A 14,603-nucleotide genomic window follows, 5' to 3' on the forward strand; every position below is an offset into this window, starting at 1 on the left:
GTAGAAAGGACTGCCTCAAGCTATGTTTTGTGGAGTTCTAATAAATGCATCTCTTTGGTTAAAACACATCACCATAATGTGGCTTACTCCTCTTTCCCCTTGGGAAGGAATTACAAGATTCTCAGACAGGTTATTTGGATTACTTAGCACCATGGCATCTTGCAAAGCTGGGAATGGTAAACAGGAGAATAGTTTAGCTCACTTGTTTCCAAAAGCTTGTTGTTTACCTTGTTGGGATTTTGTTTGGTTTATAGGTGTCATGTAAAGCTGAATATTCCTTGAGTTGTGTAATGAAAGCTGACAGTGCCAGTGCAGAGCATTATCTACAGAAGTAGAGAGAAGAGAATGAGGCTGTCTAGAAGGAGAATAATGCAAGATGTCAGCAGACTAGAATATTTTTATACTGTAAATGAGTAGTGCATGCAAGCTGTACTGGAAGTTTTGCTAGGCTGGACTGTACTAAGGGAGCAAGCAGGATGATACTGTAATCCAGAGAGCACTTTCTGAGGTACCTGATGTACAAGTCTTTAGGATCTTGCTTTGTATCTTGGTAGCTGTATGTTCTACTCTTACATTCATTTCTTACCTATTTCATGCCTTGGGAAAAAAATATTCACTCCCACACATTTTAAAAAGCACTTTACTGTTAGTATTATTTACAACACCTTTAGTTATCTTTGCAGTTGGAAGGGGGAGATGCATGAACATTGTTTTGAGGATTGATAGACACTTGGCAAATGATGCCCAATTATTTGGAACAGTGCTGGAGCAGCATGTCTCACTGCATGAGCTAATTTTCTCTGCTGGCTAATCTGCCTGGTTTTGCTGTGTTTGATACCCTGTAGATATCTTCATCTTTCAAAGATACATTAAAATCTGTTCTTGCACAGAAACCAGACTCGCACATGTGCTGTTAGATAATACACCTTTGGTAGAGAGTTTTTGCAGTGCCTTCATCTCTTTATGTTACAAGGTATTTTTAAGTTCTGTTTGAACCTTTGTTAATTAGAATTTCAAATTAGCAAGAAAGGTAAAATGTCTTGTGAAGCATGTGAAGAAGCCAAAGCACACAGCACAAAACTCTGCAGAGGCATGCAGCCATGCCATTATTGAGACTTCGAGTAGGCTTTGCGTAGGGGATCCATTCAAATGCAAGTTGTTCATTAAACAAAATTTGGAAATGTTGTAAGCTGCAAATTCTGTCAGTTCTGCCTTTTCATTTGGGGATGAAAATGATAAATAGCAGTATTATTGGGCAGGTAAGATGATTTAAAGTGTCGGAATGTCTGATTTTCTGTGGTAATATTGACTTCACTTTCTTTGACCTACCCATCTGAGCTTCTTTGAATGAATCAGAAGGGGTCATTGTAGTATAGATGGCTAAACTTTCTGAGCAGTTATTGCCTGCAATGAAAACTTAAATGCCTAGCTTGAACAGTTAAGATGATTGATAGTACTTGGTAATGAAGGGCTTTGTCTTTTCATGTCTGCAATGATATTTGAAAGATTTATCTTCTAGAGGCACAAAAATGTACCTCTACATAAACAAGGTTCAATAGATGGAATTGCCATGTTAACCATTACACATTCATTGTATGGCAAAGTCCAAATACGCTCTCTTCTTAAAAGACAAACGCAAACACACTGAATGTCAGGGTAATCATCACAGCAGAAGACTAATTTTAGGTAATATACATCAAAATGTTTCAAACAGGGGTGCTTTTAAATGTTTGTGGGTCACTTGGTAAATGTGTAAGGTGTGTAAGTATTAAATAAGCTTGTTTGGCACTTCTACCACTTTTCAAAATGTGCTCACAAACAAAATCAAATCTGTTGTCTTTTAGCAGCTTTCTGAATGTCTCAGCAGTGAGATCAGGACCAGTATCTCAAGGTGGGAGAAAAAGGAGGACATTCCTTTCTGTCACAGTGCTATTCATGAATCAAGGTCCATTATAATTATGAGATATTTTATGTAACAGTGTGATGTTCTCCAGCGGTGCATTAGAAGAGTCTGGGACTCTCTGCCTACCCAAGAACATCCACTAGACTAATCACACCAGTGTGCTGTGCTTCTTCATTGGTAGATTGCAGTAATCCAGTTACTGGGCATTTGTGCCATGTTCTAGAATCATAGAATGGTTGGGGTTGGAAGGGCCCTCTGAAGATCATCTAGTCCAACCCCCTCTGCAGTAAGCAGGGGCAGCCTCAACTGGATCAGGTTGCTCAGAGCCCTGTCAAGCCTCGCTTTGACTATCTCACCAAGCAACCTTGTTCCAGTGTTGGAACTTGTTCCTAACATCCAGTCTAAATCTGCTCTTCTCTAGTTTGAAGACATTGCCCCTCGTCCTATCACTCCAGGCCTTTGTGAACAGTCTGTCTCCATCCTTCTTGTAGGCCCCTGTCAGGTACTAGAAGACTGCTATTAAGTCTCCCCAGAGCCTCCTCTTCTCCAGGCTGAATAACACCAACTCCCCCAGCCTGTCTGTGTAGCAGAAGTGCTCCATCCCCCTGATCATTTTCGTGGCCCTCCTCTGGACCCACTTCATCAGGTCCATGTCCTTCCTGTATTCAGGGCTCCAGACCTGGACACAGTACTCCAGGTGAGATCTCACCAGAGCAGAGTAAAGTGGCAGAATCACCTCTCTGGATCTGCTGGCAGTGCATCTTCTGATGCAGCCCAGGATGTGATTGGCCTTCTGGGCTGCAAATGCACTCTGTCTGCTCATGTCCATCTTCTCATCCATCAGTACACCCAAGTCCTTTTCCACAGGGCTGCTTTCTATCACCTCATCCCCCAGTTTGTATTGATAGTGAGGATTGTTCCAGCCCAGGTGCAGAACCTTCATGAAGTTCACCTGGGCCCACCTCTCCAGCTTGTCCCTCTGGATGACATCTCATCCCTCTGGTGTATTGACAGCACCACTCAGCTTGGTGTCATCTGCAAACTTGCTGATGATGCACTCAATCCTACTGCCTATATCATTGATAAAAGTATTAAACAGCACAGGTGCCAGTACAGACCCCTGAGGGACACCACTTGTCACTGCTCTCCATCTGCACTTCAAGCCATTGAGCACCAGCCTCTGGATGTGACCATCCAGCCAATTCCTTATCCACTGAACAGTCTACCCATCAAATTCATCTCTCTTCAACTTGGCAAGTAGGATGTTGTGGGGGACTGTGTCAAAGTCTTGCAGAAGTCCAGACAGATCACATCTATAGGTCATCTCTTATCTACTGACACAGTCACTTTCTCATAGAAAGCCACTAGGTTGGTCAGGCAGGATTTGCCCCTGGTAAAAGCCATGCTGGCTGTCTTGAATCACCTCCCTGTCCTCCATGTGCCCCAGTATGGCATCTAGGAGGATCTGTTCCATCATCTTCCCAGGCACAGAGGTGAGGCTGACAGGTCTTCTTTTCTACCCTTTTTAAAAACCAGTGTAATGTTTCCTTTCTTCCAGTCCCTGACTTCACCTGACTGCCAGCACTTTTCAAATATCATGGAGAGTGGCCTGGCAACCACATCAGCTATTCCCTTGGGTCTCTGGGATGCATTTCATCAGGTCCCATGGACTCGTATAGCTTCAGGTTCCTCAGATGATCATGAACCTTGTCTTCACTTCCAGTGGGAGAGACTTTGTCTCCCTGGTCTCCCTTTTGTGGGCCATCAACATGAGAGCCATGAGGAGAGGGGTTGCCAGTGAAGACTGAGGCAAAAAAGTTGTTGAGAATTTCAGTCTTTTCCTCATCTGTTGTCACTAGTTCCCCACTGTTGCTCATCAGGGGGTTACATTGCCTTTAACCTTCCTTTTCTGGTTAACCTACCTGTAGAAGCCTATTTTGTTTATCTTTACATCCCTTGCCAAGTTCAGTTCCAGCTGTGCCTTGGCCTTCCTGACCTCCTCCCTACACAACCAGTCAACATCTGTACACTCTTCCCAGGATGCCTGTCCTTTCTTCCCTTTGCTGTGTAGTCCCAACTTGTCCTTTATTTTAACCAGCAGGTCTCCACTCAGCCATGGTGGTCTCTTTCCTTCCTTGCCTGATTTATTACATGTGGGGATTGAGATCTCTTGTGTTCTATAAAAAGCATCTTTAAGGATTTGCCAGCTGTATTCTGCTCCTTTGTCCCTGAGGGCTGTTTCCTACAGGGTCCTATTTACTAACTCCTTGCAGAGCTTGAAGTTTGCTTTCCTAAAATTTAGAGTCCTAACTATGCCTCTCATGAGCTTCATACCCCTTAGGACAGTGAACTGCACTAGTGCATGATCACTGCAGCCCAGGCTGCCTTCAACTTTGACTCCCCTGATGACAAGGTCTGACCACTTTCCGTTTAGTTAACAAAGACAAGAAATTAATAAAATCAAGGACCCCTCCAAAATTACAATTTTGCTTTTAAATGTTCTGGATTATTATGCCAGTCAGTTGAATTGTTTCTGGCGCTTCACTTACAACTGTATTGGTATTTTAGTGGCTTTCTATTTGCAGAATTGAAGGTAGAAAGTTGACAATTAAATGTAGTGTTTAGTTGAAACATTCGCTTATTGTCATTCCATGCATCCACCTAGCAAGTACTCTTGAATATAACAATGAGGAAAATGAGGTCATTTCTCATCATCACCCACACAGAGCAAACTGTAGGTCTGTGATGTCCTCTGGTCTTGAAAATTATTTCAGTTTCTGTCCTCTCCAGTTTGATGAAAGCAACTTCACAGTTGCTTGCGTGTGATCTTAGACCTCTTTTAAGTGATGGGGTTTTGCATGCCCTATGCAAAAGACTCATCTATCTGTGTAAAAGTAAGGCAGAGACAGTACACTGCTTTATGGTTTTAGGCATATGTTTGTGCTCTGGTGATGAAATGGAAGTGAATTTTTGATAATACATTGTGAAGTAGTTTCTGAGATGCTTAGAGGAGCTCAGAACTTTTGAGGCACTAATAATGGTTTTGCAAGATGTTTACATTAGAAGCCTGAGGAGCTGATGATTCATAGTTCTAACATCAGAAAACAGCAATTGCAAAGCTGTGAGATATATTTATTACATTTTCTAGATTGACATTTTCTATGCTTGGAGTAGAAGTCTGCTATACTTTTGGTTGATGACTAGGGTAAACTAACTTCAGTTGGCAGATGGATTCCATTTTCCAATGCTCTTCCCCCTAGCAGAAAGTTATTTGTCTTTTAGTTACAGTGTGCTAAAAGAGGCATTTCTGCAATAATGTCCTTTAGGGGTAACAACCTGGTTTTGATACTTTCCTATGATGAACTTAACAGTAAATACACCATGAGTTCATTTATCTAACTTGCTTTATAACCATAAAAGCAGAGTTCTCAGAAGAGAAGGTTTCACCTCTAAGTATGGATTGGTTTGAAGGATCAAAATAGAAGTATATATATTGGCCTTCTGCCCCAGCACACAAAAATTAATAATGGAACTGTTGTGAAAACATCAGGCTCTTGTGCTCATGCAGACCACAGAAAGTCCATTCTGACTTCCAGACCAGTGAAGAAGGAAGGAGTGAATATAGCAGTAGCAATTTAATTAACTATATCCACTCTTAACTAATGAAAAAAGTTTAGAACTTTTCACTGGGCCTTCTTAAACTGAGGGGCCCAGAACTGGACACAGGACTCAAGGTGTGGCCTAACCAGTGCAGTGTACAGGGGCACAATGACTTCCCTGCTCCTGCTGGCCACACTATTCCTAATACAGGCCAGGATGCCATTGGCCTTCTTGGCCACCTGGGCACACTGCTGGCTCATGTTTAGGCAGCTGTCAATCATCACCCCCAGGTCCTTTTCTGTTTGGCAGCTCTCCAGCCACTCTGACCCCAGCCTGTAGCTCTGCATGGGGTTGTTGTAGCCAAAGTGCAGCACCCGGCACTTGGACTTGTTGAATGCCATCCTGTTGGACTCTGCCCATCTGTCCAGTCGGTCGAGGTCCCTCTGCAGAGCCCTTCTGCCCTCTAACTGATCAACAACTGCTCCCAACTTGGTGTCATCTGCAAATTTGCTGATGACTGACTCAATCCCCTCATCCAGATCATCGATGAGGATATTAAAAGAGGATGGGGCCCAGCCACTGGTGACTGGCCGCCATTCACCACCACTCTCTGGGCTCGGCCCTCCAGCCAGTTCCTAACCCAGCACAGAGTGTTGCTGTCCAAGCCATGAGCTGACAGCTTAGCAAGCAGTTTGCTGTGGGGGACGGTGTCAAAGGCCTTGCTGAAGTCCAGGTAGACCACATCCACAGGCCTCCCCACGTCCACCAGATGGGTCACCTGATCATAGAAGGAGATCAGGTTGGAGAGGCAGGACCTGCCCTTCCTAAATCCATGTTGGCTGGACCTGAGCCCTTGGCCATCCTTCAGGTGCGCAGTTCTTGCCGCTATGTCAAAGCACAGAATATATTGTATTGGGAGGATGTGGCAAGATAGAAAAGAACATAATGAAGTTACACTGGTCTACAAAAGGCAGGAGGCTTTGTAGAAAGTAAACAGATGGGGCAATTAAAATGTCATGTTCAAAAGTGATAAATCGTGTTGTATATGCATTTTCCTTACTAGATTCATAGAACTGTCAAAAGGGTCTTGCTGAAGCTGTGTAGAAGATTGTGTACATGTTCAAGGTCTCTTTTAGATAGCATTAAAGAGCATTTCCACATACACTTGTTAAACATGTGAAGAGGACCTGTAAAACCACTGGCATTTAAAACTAGTTTTTACTTACAAGGGACTGAAACTACTTCAGCTCAGTCTGTATCTGCAGTTTCTTCCATCTGCTCCTTACACATGCATTGCAGGTAAGATGATGAACTGGATTTTTCAGCTCATCTAGTCAGGTATTTATGTATTCTTGTGCGTGCAGTGGACGTTGGTTCAGTAATTTGAAATCTTATTTCAAGAACTAAGGGAAGCCTTCAGTCCGTGCCTTCTGTAAGAGAGAATTGAGCGAAATGCCTGTTTAGTATTAAAACTATAGTCCAAGGATATTTTCATTTGAACAATCAGACCTTGAATTTTGGGCACCTCAAGAAAGATATTTGTCACATTTGAGCGTGGTATGACCCAAACTGAGACTGAAGCAGAGGCAATGATCACAAGAGAAGATAGATATCAATTCAATCTGTATCTTTCCATCCGTATTTCTGAATCACATATACCACTACAGAAAACCTGTCTTTTTTTCCCTTTGTTCCTGGAACTGAGTTTCAAAGCCAGCCACAGATAACAGACAAGTTTTTCCATAGCTGGTGCTATTGAAACAAAGAGCAAAGACAAATGAATTTCTCCTCTTCTTCTTCCTTTTTTTTTTTTTCCAATAATTCCATATTCCCCTGCAATTCATGTGTCCAGGAGCTTGAAATGCTTCATACACACATACATATATGCGTGTGTATATGTGCACAAACACACACTCTTAGTTGTTCACCCCTTTTTTACCCTTTACCATCTGTCACATACCATGATTTTGTGGGTTTAATATATTTTGTGCATTCAAGCAGCAGCAGGAGCAATGTAGAGCAGTCAGTGAGAGGGAGAGTGATGCTCTTTGAGTCATCAGGCAGGAATAAATACTGCAGCAACGGCAATGCCAAGCTTGATTTCATGTATGGCGGCCGACACAAGCCCTGTAATTATCATCTTAATACTACTTACTGCTGTATAACATTCATTTTTAGAGGTAGGAAATGAGTGGTAATTTCTTTACTGTTATAAAGTGTTATGGCCAAATAAGAAAAAAGCTGATTTTCTTTGTAGACCAGAAAGAGGCAGCTACTGAAGATGCCCTCTTCACCTGCAGGAAAAAGAGTTGATGTGTTTCTGGATCACATGGTCCCTGGAAAACCGACTAACATTGACTAACTTTAGAAAAAGGGACAATAGCATACATCTTTTCAGCTGCAGAGTAAGATGATGTGGCATGACATGTTCCTACATCAAATGCCTGTTTGTCTCCCGTCATTAGTGTCAGAACAGTTCATAAAGAGAAGCTTCTGAAAACTGGAATAGTAGTGGAGCAGTGACCACTCCTGCAGCAGCTGCCAACTGGGGTGATGGCAGTGAGGAGGAAGCAAGATGTTTAGATTTAATACTTCTGATTTGAATATCTGGTTGGGAGCTCAACCTGATACTGTTGGCATGAATGTAAGAAACGACAACCAACTCCACATAAAGTAGAAACAGTTTCCCTGAAGGTGATCAGTGTTTTTCTGTTGGGGGGGGGGGGGGGTTGTTTTGTTTTGTTTTCTGGTGGGTTTGCCCCCCCCCCCCCCCCCCCCCTTTTTTTTTTTTTTTTGCCTTTTTCCAATGTTAGCTTTGCTGCTATCTGGGCATATCTAATGTGGATAATCTGGGGGCTTCCCCTGTGTGATGAGAGCATGGCAAAAAAAATTCCAAACCTAGTGTGACTGGAGCTTTGATCCTGTGTTGATAATTACTGAATTCTCTTGAGTATTTTATCTGATATTATTGCCTGTAAGAAAGGTAAATAAAAACGTAAAGGTGGCATTAATTCTTGAGAAGCGAGTAGTCCCACAGTAGGTGATCCTACGCTCCCGATTCAGGTAAGATTCTGCCGCTGTAACCAAGTCCCTAACTTGTTTTTGTTGTTTTTTTGTTCTCCCTTTCTGTGGTAGGTTATGTGTTCTGTATGTTACATCGCCTGCCTGAACAACATGACTGCACGTTTGACCACATGGGACGTGGGCGTGAGGAAGCCATTATGAAAATGGTGAAACTGGATCGGAAAGTAGGGAGATCTTGCCAGCGCATTGGCGAAGGATGTTCCTGAGTGCAAGACTGCAACCAAATGCTGTTCTCTTAGTTCACTAATGTTAGCCTTATTTAGGACAAAGTCAGCCAGACACCTTGTACTAGGCAAGTTTCAGACTACAGCCAATCAGTTTCCTTTCTTTAGCCAACCGTCCTGGTACTGTAGTTTAGGGGTTGATGGTGGTTGAAATTGATTTCTGGCTGGTTACTAAGGTGCCTGCTAGCCACCGTATTCAAACAAACAAACAAACAAAAAACATGAAGAAATATTATTTTTGAGCATGGCTAGTGGATTTAAACAAAACAAGAAAAATCCAAAGGCTTCTTGTTACTGCTGGAGTCACTCTAAAAGCCTTATGCTGGAAACATTCCAGCTGCAGAGTTAAAACAAATAGTTATATAGAAGCTGGTGTAAAAGTTTGCTATGCACATGGCTTTTGGACAAACTGTTTAATGTGCAGCCTTTCACTTCTTCATTGCTAGTGAATCCTGAGGAGGTGAAATACTACTGAGAGCAGCAACTGCAGCTGCTTAAGCCCAGAAGACCTGACTGGTCACTCGTGCCTTCATCGCGTGTGGCTTTTGAGTTAGGCAGTGTCACCAGCATCAGGGATTCTGTTGGGGTAGGAACATCTTTCTGGTTCTTCCCAGGAAGCCAAAAAAGAAAAGGGGACAGAGATTCTTATGAAAAATTTTTATATCTATCTTACTATAGAGAACCTATCAGGGTTTGGTTGTGGGTTTTTTTTGTTGTTGTTGTTCATTTGGTTTTTTTCCTTCTCAGTTAAATTATGACCTCACTTTAAAGCCAACTCCATCCCAGAGCAGTAAATGGTGCATACTTTTTACATGGCATCCACAGAGATTCTATGAGTTATGTGAACAGATTACGCATAACTTAAGCAGTGCAGCCATTCCCACCGCCCGAAACCTGATTGGCTCTTGTTTGCCTTTTGCTAAGTGCAGGTATCTGATAATTGATCAAATAAGGCTAATTCACAGCACAGTAGCCATGGCTGGATTCTACAGACTGACTTTCTGTAGCTAGAGTTATATATTGGGGAAAAAAAAAAAGGACATTTTGTAGCAAACGGAATTCAGTAACAGTATTGGGGAACAACCGGTAAAAAAACACCCTTTATCAGATGAGTTTGTGTTCCTCACTGCCAGAGTGTCAATGAGATAATCAAATGGGCTCTGTCAGCCCTCTTTCTATGCAGCTGAATGCTCCCATGAAAATCTCTGCCCACATCGATTGCAAAGCAAGCAAAGCAAGCATAGCAAGTGAATGTGAAAAGCATTACATGGAGTAGGATGCTTTGGATCCGTTTCCACCTGCGGTTCTGTGTTACGGTGTCACGCTGAGCTGAGCGGGATTGCACCAGGCTTGTCAGTTTGGACGCACGAAACAGCAAACATAATAATGGGCACATCTCCTGCTGCACACAAGGATTTGTACTGATGTGGCCCAGCTTAATCCTGAGTGAATTTAGCTTCTCAGTCTATTAGTAAGGTATTAACAATCAGGGAAAGTTGTTAGAAAACCTGAGGGAGGGAAATACTTTTGTTGCATCTTCAAATACTGGGCAGATAGGGTGAAGTAACATGTCACGTGAAAAACCCCAGCGTTTTAGGACTAAACTTGTATGAGTCATCCTCTGTTCTATATGTTACAGGTAACTAACTCCTTACAGGCCAAATTATATTGTTACTTTGCTAGCCAGCTAGGAGCATTTAACAAGGAGACAACTAATTTAAAAAAAAGAAAAGAAAGGAATAATATATATGTCTCTCCACACACACACACTCAGCATCTGACTGTATAAGCATTAATTAACCATGAAGCAAATCAAAGTGTCCCATCATTATAAAGTGCAAGCTGGTTTTGTTTTGGGGTTGTTGTTTTTTTTTGTTGTTGTTGTTATTGTTTATTATTGTTATTATTCAAGAATATGAAACCAGCAGCAAAATCCTCTGTTAAGATGCTGTGTTTCCAGGAAATGGTCCTGGTGACAGGGACTGTCCAAGGATGTTACTTACATTTGCTGTGAGGAGTTTAAGAAACCGTGGATTTTGGCGGCTGCTGTGATACGCACTTTCTTTTCCTACGAAATCCTACCATAGCATTTGATGGGCATTCTGATTGATACACGAGACTTTCTGCGTTAATACTGAAGATGCTATTTTGTTCCTCCTTACTATTCTCTTTAATCTTCTTATAAGTGCACAGATCGCTTCAAGTTGGCTCTTGAGAGAACACTACTTAAAGTTCATGTGAATTATGGACGATGTTCACTTTAAACAAAAAGTTGGGGAGGGGGTTGTTCCTTTGCAGTATCTGTTCTGTGAAGTTTGTTAAACGTAAACAAAGCTTAAGTTCTTGTATCTTAAAAGAAGATCTTATTTAACCCTTTTGTGTTCTAGATTTACTTACACATGTAGCCTAGAGCTCAGTTTTAGTTTAACATTGTGAAAATATTAAAAGAATCTTGTAACTTTATTCTTTTCCCTCCTGCTAAAAAACAAAACAACAAACAAACAATAATAATAATTAAACCGATCAGATTAAAGTTTGAATTCCTTTCTGCCTATTCTAACAGGTCTTACTGTTTCACACCATTTCTGTTGCAAGTTCATGTAAGAAATAAGAATGGGGAGAAATGCCAATGTTAGGCCAGTAACTTAAAGCTGAATTTACAGTTGGTGGAAGGCGGGCAGTACTTTGTCAGTTTGGAACGGGAAGAGATGTCTGATGGGTTCGAGTTTAATGATTTATTTTGTAAGCAGATCTGGCTAAATCTGCTGTAGCCTGGATATTGGTCAATTTAATTTTGACATTAGATAAATAAACAGGTTGTTCATACTCTTAAGTCAAATGCATACTGTGCACTGTATCCCTGGCATCAAAGTTTTAAAATGTCTTAAATGTTCTTTCGTGCATTTTGACAACTCCTGCATCTAGAGTAGCTGTGTTCCAAATCAGAGCGGGCTGTATTTGTAATGGCTAAGTAGACGAATAAAAGAAACGTTTCTTGATCATTTAGATGCTAGAAACACAAAGCTAATTTAAAAAGACAAGAGAATATCAAAGTGGTTATTTTAAAACCATTTGAAAGTTGTTAGGAATCGACTGTGTGCCTGATTCCTTGGACACCTACACCCATTACCCATTTTTTCTCAAGTTCAGATGGTACTTTCAATTCTAGCACTGTGTGTGATTCTTAAAACAAGGTGGCCGTGTTGTAGTACAGGTAAGTTATGTGAAGCAGCTCTGCCTTTTCATTAAATTCCAAGGCAAGGCTTCAAGGAAAAATATGAATTGCCCATGAAGGTTGCTATACCAGAGCCTGCCCTTAATTGCTGTGATTTCTCTTTTGAAGCAGTTTAGTATCTTGAATGAGAAGCTACATTAACTGTAAAATGAGGTACCTGAGAATACGAACTCCTCTTCAACAGTGCAGGCAATACCCTAGCTGTCCAAAAGTAATATTAACTGTGCTTATTTACTCTATGGAACATGATATCTACATTCAAAACTTGTATTTTGCATGACTTTCTTCTTTTGGACAAGGTATGACGCCCTGGCCTCTTGAACACAATGTTCTGTTTATATTTAACTTTGTGCTCGTTGTGGTGTTCAGTTCATCCTGCAATCACGGCAGTTCCTTCTCCAACTCTGCTCCAGCATAGGCATGTCGCTAAGGGATAAAAGCACTTTTTTTTCAAGAAAAAAAGAATCTTAACATTGATTATTTCAGTATAAAAGACACGCCAGGGAAGAAAGTTCGCACTAATGGTATCATGAAAATACAGCTTTTATAATTGATAAAATGCTCACCCTGGCTGCATACACAGCGAACTGCCCAGACAAATGAATTAGCATTCTCTTTGTTGTAGTGTAGTTGTCATCAGTGGAACAGTAAAGAGAAGGTCTAATCGAAGTAATCTCTTAATGTCACAATGAAGAGATGGCAAATTCAGACTGGAAATAGTTTTGTATGCTCCTGGGAACTTTTATACCTAGAAAACAAATGGAAACATTTAAGACAACACTATTAAACTGAAATGTATTTATTGGTACCAGATGTTTATGTCATCACTCAAAAATACCTGATTAGAATTCTGCACACAGAACAAAAACAATAGAAGCAGTGGTAAGCTGAGGTTCAACAAAAGCTGACGTGGCAGGAGCTGCTGTGTGAGGATACAGTGCATAAGATTATGCTTAGCTGAAACTGAGTCTGTATATACTTTACCACACAAAGGACTGCCCTGGAAAAACAGCGCATAAGATTAAACTGCTCAAAAGTATTCAGAGTGCACATTCAACATGGCAACTTGTGCCATAGTGAGATTTATATCTCACTATCAGCAGCTTCTCCAGGAGAACAAACCTCAGTGCTGCTGAAGAAAAGTCACTCTTAAAAGCCATCAGTGAGGAGACATACTTTTCTTCCCCTTCCTAGTCTTCATTCAGTTTTCCTTTGTTGAGGTTGTCAGCATGTGCATCTGAGCATTTGAAAGTAGTTATACTTGAATGTTGCTACTTTGGGTTTTTCAGTACTCGCCTCAGGTGAAAAAAAGCATCAACCTTGTTCTTCTAGCAAGCCCCTGCACGTTAGTTCAAGCCAATATAAATACATAGAATACATACATAGAATAAACCAGGTTGGAAGAGACCTTCAAGATCATCACGTCCAACCCATCAAATACAAACATTGGTCTACAGAAGTGATAAACTCCTTACATATTTTACTACAGTGACAGGCTACTTCCTCAATTAACAAGCTTAATGCAGAGAGGATCTACTTGTTCTGGATGTGAAGGTTTTTTAAACGTCACTTCTGTGATGTTCATATGCACCATCCAATAAACCGTGTTGCCTCATGTTCCAATCTGAAGTTGAGTCAGGAGGAAAGACGGCATGAAAACAGAAGGCCTTGTGGTGTTGTGGTGGGCTGAAAGTCACACACACACACACATTAACTTTGCCTGACCAGCTCTCAGTTGGAAGCAAATGAAAGCTGTATTTACAAGCAAAGCTACAATTTACAATGGAATGCAATGAATGTGTACAACAACAAACAGCACAAGAACCACCCTGGTCAAAGACCAGGGGAAGCTACTAGCCCCTCCTTCCCTGCCTCCCCCAGACTCCCCTGTACAAAAGAAGGGACAGAGGCAGAGAAGTTAATACCAAAACAATGCAGCCAAGGTCAAACAGAAGCAAGGTAATACCTCTCCCAGAGGCAAGAAGTCAGAAGAGAATTGTTTTGGGGAACAAGATCTTATGGTAGATATCTCTCCAATGGGATTGTTTAGAATTATCTTTGTTTTCCCTTTTTACACCCAGTAGTGATTTATTTACATTTTACTACTTTTCTGTTCAAGATCTGTGAAAAATGTTAAAGGCATAGCCCAAAACTGCCACAGTTGACCCCCTTCTAAACAATTCCATTGGCTGCTAATACTATCCATCTAATCTAAAACAGTGTCTACAATAATGATTAAATAAAGTTCATAGTCTGCTCTGGCTATCTCAGATATAGAGGATTCAAAAGTCCTAAAAAGAGGAAATAAGAAAACAGGTTTTTTTCTTCACAGATGAAACTAAGAAAAGGAAGAGGGACTCTCAGGGGTCTCAGGGTTCGTGCACTGTAGATTCCTCATGAATTCTTCCTTTGGGCACAATGGTGTATCTGTACTATACACTCTGAATTTAAACTCTCTCAGCTAAGTTAGATTTGTGGCATACACTAAATTTCACTGTTCTCTTGCATTACCCAGGAAGTGTGACCAGGCCCTTCAGCAGAAACCACCCCTTGGATA

At 41.3% G+C, this 14,603-nt stretch overlaps 1 protein-coding gene across 2 annotated transcripts in view; it reads left to right on the plus strand.

The window, feature by feature from the left end:
* Positions 1 to 10,543, plus strand: part of ZFAND3 (zinc finger AN1-type containing 3) — a 162,878-nt gene extending 152,335 nt beyond the window's left edge. For both annotated transcript variants that reach the window (XM_054162414.1, XM_054162415.1), the window contains one exon: positions 8,639 to 10,543. In XM_054162414.1, coding sequence (XP_054018389.1) covers positions 8,639 to 8,793 — 155 coding nt within the window. In that variant the 3' untranslated portion in view covers positions 8,794 to 10,543. The remainder of the gene's footprint in view (positions 1 to 8,638) is intronic.
* Positions 10,544 to 14,603: the final 4,060 nt, after the last annotated feature.

The sequence above is a fragment of the Dryobates pubescens genome, chromosome 6 (assembly GCF_014839835.1).
Source record: "Dryobates pubescens isolate bDryPub1 chromosome 6, bDryPub1.pri, whole genome shotgun sequence".
In the NCBI taxonomy this organism is placed as follows: domain Eukaryota; kingdom Metazoa; phylum Chordata; class Aves; order Piciformes; family Picidae; genus Dryobates; species Dryobates pubescens.